At 34.6% G+C, this 5,233-nt stretch overlaps 1 protein-coding gene across 1 annotated transcript; it reads right to left on the bottom strand.

The window, feature by feature from the left end:
* Positions 1–1,872: 1,872 nt before the first annotated feature.
* On the bottom strand, positions 1,873–2,540 carry LOC142242956 (larval cuticle protein A2B-like). Its single transcript, XM_075314421.1, has 2 exons — positions 2,470–2,540; positions 1,873–2,410 (listed from the first exon to the last, which is right to left on the bottom strand). The coding sequence occupies exons 1-2, from the start codon at positions 2,479–2,481 to the stop codon at positions 1,958–1,960; spliced, it is 465 nt and encodes a 154-aa protein (XP_075170536.1). The 5' UTR covers positions 2,482–2,540; the 3' UTR covers positions 1,873–1,957.
* Between the last annotated feature and the right edge of the window lie 2,693 nt (positions 2,541–5,233).

The raw sequence follows: 5,233 nt of genomic DNA, 5'->3' as shown, positions 1-5,233 counted from the left end.
AGAGAAATGATGTTTACCTTTGGTGGTGAAAAAAATATTTTTATTTTTAATTAAAAACCTTAAAAATAAACGATGCACCGCTAGTTTATTTCTAAATTTATGTGCCTTTATTTTTAAAACTAAGGGGAATTTTGCTTGTCTATAATGTTGTTCCTTGGGAAAGTATTTTTTAGGTGTACGCATATTTTTTGGAATTATTAGCGATGTGAGGATATGAAGTTTACCTTTCCCTTTGTACGAAGGATTAAGGAGAAATTCTAAGACAATCTAAAAATTTCTGTCTACACTGAAAAAAATATTGTCGTGAGGTCAAAGATTTCATGTCTTTAAAATACGAATACAAATTTTGCTTAGCATAGAAGACGCATTTCTCTAAAATAAAGTTATTTTCTTTGTCCAAAAGTCGATAAACTTTTCAATGAAGTCGTATTGTCCTTATAATTAAGCGATTTGACTTAAAAATGGGTATCTTAACATGAAAGAAAAAAATTATAGGCTAAGGTCAACTTGACTTTAATAATTCAGAAAAAATCTTTAAATTTAATGAAATTGTCTTTAAATTTGTTGTCGTTTTGCATCTTGACTACAAAGCAAAAAATCGTTCAAATATCGGACATGTTTTTCAAAACTTTATTTTAAAGAAGTTTTTTACTTCAAACATAGCATAATTTCTACTGGAAGTCGAGTCCTAATTTGGAAATAAAGTTGCCGTTAACTCGTTTTTAAAGGACTTTGATAGCATATGAAGAAAAAAAGCTGCGAAAGCCAAAAATTAAAATTTGCTTCCTAGAAGCAAGTACACAAAACCTAAATTTAAAAGAGAATTGTGTCTTAAAAGTATCCTTACTTGTATTCTCCGCTTCTTTGGCTCGGAATCAATACCAAATTTTTTAAAGTAAAGACAAAATCTTTGGAACCGAGTATGCTTTTTTTTCAGTGTATCTATTGTAACACACTACAGAAATGAGCAATAGAGTTATCAATCCGAAATTTCGTACATATTCGTTTTTTTGTCCAAAACTATAGCAAGTTTGAGGATGGACACTTTCATCTTTCATCTTTTGGTATAGTCTCCCATCTCTTGAGTTTACACTTTGGGCTTCTAGACGCCGCAATTTTTCTCCGATTTACCTAATTGGAAATATAATATTACTTTAGCTCCACAAATAGGTGTGCCAAGTTGGGTATATAGACCGAGTTCTTGATTTGATTTTTTGGGCTTATATCCGATGTACTTTACGTAGTAGTATACGTCAAAAAAAGGTCTTGTTCAATTTGCTTTATATCGGTCCATGTTTCTGTATAACCACCGATCTCCCTATTTGACTCTTATGGCGATTACGATTGGGAAAAAAGGTGCAACATTCTCGAAATTGGTTTCAATATATCAAGGACACTGTCATAGATTTTGGATACTTTATACCTCACAATATTATAAATTAATAATAACTTTAGAATTACACTATCATTTGGCCGAAATGTCAATTAGGGAATAAGTAGTGTAACACCAAGGCAACATATTTTTGCGAATCGAAAACGCCCTTAGTGCTTCTAGACACAACAACATTTTAACCGATTCGCTTGAAATTAGAAATCTAGAGGTAATTTAGGTGCATAAATAGGTGTGTGTGTGATATGGTATGTATCGCTGTATGGTTTGCTATAGCCCCCATATAGAATTATCTCCTGATTAGGTCCAATATACACCTTGGGTCTTTAAAACAATCAAATTTTTATATGATTTGCCTAAAATTGGAAATTTTGAAATATTTTAAATCCATAAAAAATATGTCAAATTTGTTTAATTTTAATTTTATGTTCCCTTCTTTGACAATGGTCTTCCCTTCTATTAAATGAAAATTCAATTCGGAATAAGCAATATTATAAAAGGTGTTATTTACAAAAAGTCCTTAAAATTACTAACAATAACAACAGACATGATTAACAAAAATGGCATTTAATGATGTTGATGGTAGGCTTGAGGAACTGGATAATGTTTAACCAAAGTGGGTGTAGGAGCAGCATAAGCTACAGGAGCCACTTGCTTTACCACGGTTTTGACATGTTCCAATGGAATACGGTTGACAACAGCATTGAATCCACTATGAGGATCTACAGTATATTGGACGACACGTCTGAAACCATCAGCATCAATCAAAGAATATTCACCATGAACCAAATCCCCATCACGTTGTTCCGAATGGCTATGATTGTCTCCAGTGTGGTGATCATTGACTTCGTAAGCAAAATTATATTGAGCAGGTGGGAAAGCCTTGACCACGGTTGTGGGAACAGCAGCAGTAGCGTGATAAACATGGGGTTGAGCATGTTCATAGATTTGATGATGATCTTGAGCGAAAGGTAAAACACCAGCTTGAGTTACAGCAATAAGGGAAAGGATAGCGATGAACTGGAAAAAAGGATATTCATATTAGAGCATATTTCATATTGGTTGTTGTATCCACTTACTTTAAATGCCATTTTGAAATGTGTAAATTTTATATCTGTTTTGAAACTTGAATGTGTTGCTTTACCACAGAGGTGTGATCTTGTTTGATTGCTATTTCGAAATTACTTCATATTTATATATAATTTATTGGTGCACCTTTTATATGGCCACCCAAACTTATTTCTATTGTTGATTTTTTGTCACTTTCAGTCTAAAATGGTAATATTGTTACATTGTCTCCATTATTGTTTTATTTTGCCACTTTCATCGAACATTTAGTTTTGTAATAATAAATTGCAAATTAGATCAACTGATTGTCATTGGAAGTTGAAACCAAAGCAAGACTTGGTTTTCAACCAAAATGCGTGCAAATAACTCATGCCGATATCACAAACATAAATAAATGTTTTTTTCGACAAATTCAAGAAAAATTATTAGACATAAATTATTTTTTTCACTTGTTGAAGAAACTTTTGTAGTTTACAGGAAAAGATTGGAGTTCAAAATAGGAAGAATGTCTTTAGTGACATACGAAGTTCATGATGGATGTATTTTTAGTAAAATTTACAAATTTCTAATTTTCTAATTTCTAAATTCTAAACAATTTTGTGAGAAATACGAATTTAGTAAATTTTTAAGCTTAATTTGTGTATAATTTTTTCTCGTTTTTTAGTTCATTTAACTAACGTACGCAAAATATTATAAGAGTAAAGGAAACTTTCTCCAAACATAATAATTCCATGAACTAAAATAAAGTTAAATTGGCTTTAGTGAAATAGAGAGTTTTCCAGGTCCACCAGTAATATAAATCGGTTTATATAGAGAAATCTATAAATAATTATGAACCGATATAAACCATTTTTTGCGTGGTTGTTCGCGTACTAACTAAGGTACGGATTGACCGAATCGGATGAAATTTACTCCTCCAAGAACCTCCGAAGGTCAAATCTAAAGATCGGTTTATAGAGGGGATATATTTATTTAAAGATCGATATGGACCAATGCTAACATCCCACATCGGATGAAATTTACACATCCATGAGGACCGGTTTATATGGGGGTTTGATATAATTATGGATCGATATTGATAAATTTTTGCATGGATGTTAGAAGGCATATACTAACATCGCGTAGGTTAGGTTATGTTAGATGGCAGCCCGATGTATCAGGCTCACTTAGACTATTCAGTCCATTGTGATACCACATTGGTGAACTTCTCTCTTATCACTGAGTGCTGCCCGATTCCATGTTAAGCTCAATGACAAGGGACCTTCTTTTTATAGCCGAGTCCGAACGGCGTTCAACATTGCAGTGAAACCACTTGGAGAAGCTTTGAAACCCTCAGAAATGTCACCAGCATTACTGAGGTGGGATAGTCCACCGCTGAAAAACATTTTGGTGTTCGGTCGAAGCAGGAATCGAACCCACGACCTTGTGTATGCAAAGCGGCCATGCTAACCATTGCATCACGGTGGTTCCCATCGCGTACCAAGAGTAGTAAAATAACACCGCGTTTCCAATAGCTTACGGAAGTCACACTCGGCGGTCAGTTTATTTGGGGGCTATACCTAAAAGTGCTCCGATGAAGATCGGATAGCAATACCATCCGACCATTAACAACTACTGGTATCAAGTTTCAAGTCGATAACTTCTTCCGTCCGAGAGTTCGACTTGATAGCTTGTTCCGTTCGCTCCGCTCAGAATTTCGTCGCCTCCCAGAGCATATAGGGATCGGATGAAATTTGCTTCTCTTACACGCAGAGAAGGAATATGATCACCTCAAACATGTTTCAAGAGCAAAATGTTATTTTTGTGTGGTGACCATGTAACATGTTTGTCACTAAAATGTTATTTTCTCGTCAAATATACCCTGCTTGCCGAAATCAGATACAAGATTTCCGAGAAAATAACATGGTTGCGAAAACCATGTTACATGGTCACCACCCAAAAATAACATTTTGCCCTTAAAACATGTTTGAGGTGATCATATTCCTTCTCTGGGTGTAGAGGCTCCGCAAGCCAAATCGGCGGATCGGTTTATTTGGGGGCTATATATAATTATGAACCGATGTGGACCAATTTTTGCATGGCTGTTACCATATACTAACACCATGTACCAAATTTCAGCCGGATCGGATGAAATTTGCTTCTCTTAGAGGCCTCGCAAGCCAAATTTGGGGGTCCGTTTATATGGGGGCTATAAGTAAAATTGGACCGATATGGCCCATTTGTAATACCATCCGACCTACATTAATAACAACTACTTGTGCCAAGTTTCAAGTCGATAGCTTGTTTCGTTCGGAAGTTAGCGTGATTTCAACAGACGAACGGGCGGACATGCTCAGATCGACTCAGAATTTCACCACGACCCAGAATATATATACTTTATGGGGTCTTAGATCGATATTTCGATGTGTTACAAACGGAATGACAAAGTTAATATACCCCCCATCCTATGGTGGAGGGTATAAAAAATCAATCGCCACAGCCAAACCAGAAAACATATTTAGCTCATATTGGATATATAACATCATGGTAGGATTATTTTCAAAAAACCTTATCAATATATTTGGAAAATGGTTCTGTATTTTGATTTACTTCAAATTTTGCACAAAGAGTACATTTGATAGTATCGTAGGTGGGTGGCAAATTTGGTTGTAAATCGGTCCAGATTTAGGTATATCCCCCATATATAGGTACATTTACATAAATGCACTATTTCACTAAAATTAGTGATAGTTTCGATATATTTTTGCAATGCCAAATTTTAACTCCAACTTTTAA

Source organism: Haematobia irritans, chromosome 1 (genome assembly GCF_050003625.1).
Source record: "Haematobia irritans isolate KBUSLIRL chromosome 1, ASM5000362v1, whole genome shotgun sequence".
Classification (NCBI taxonomy): domain Eukaryota; kingdom Metazoa; phylum Arthropoda; class Insecta; order Diptera; family Muscidae; genus Haematobia; species Haematobia irritans.
The sequence above is the reverse complement of the archived record's forward strand: the minus strand, read 5'-3'. Positions and strand labels throughout refer to the sequence as shown.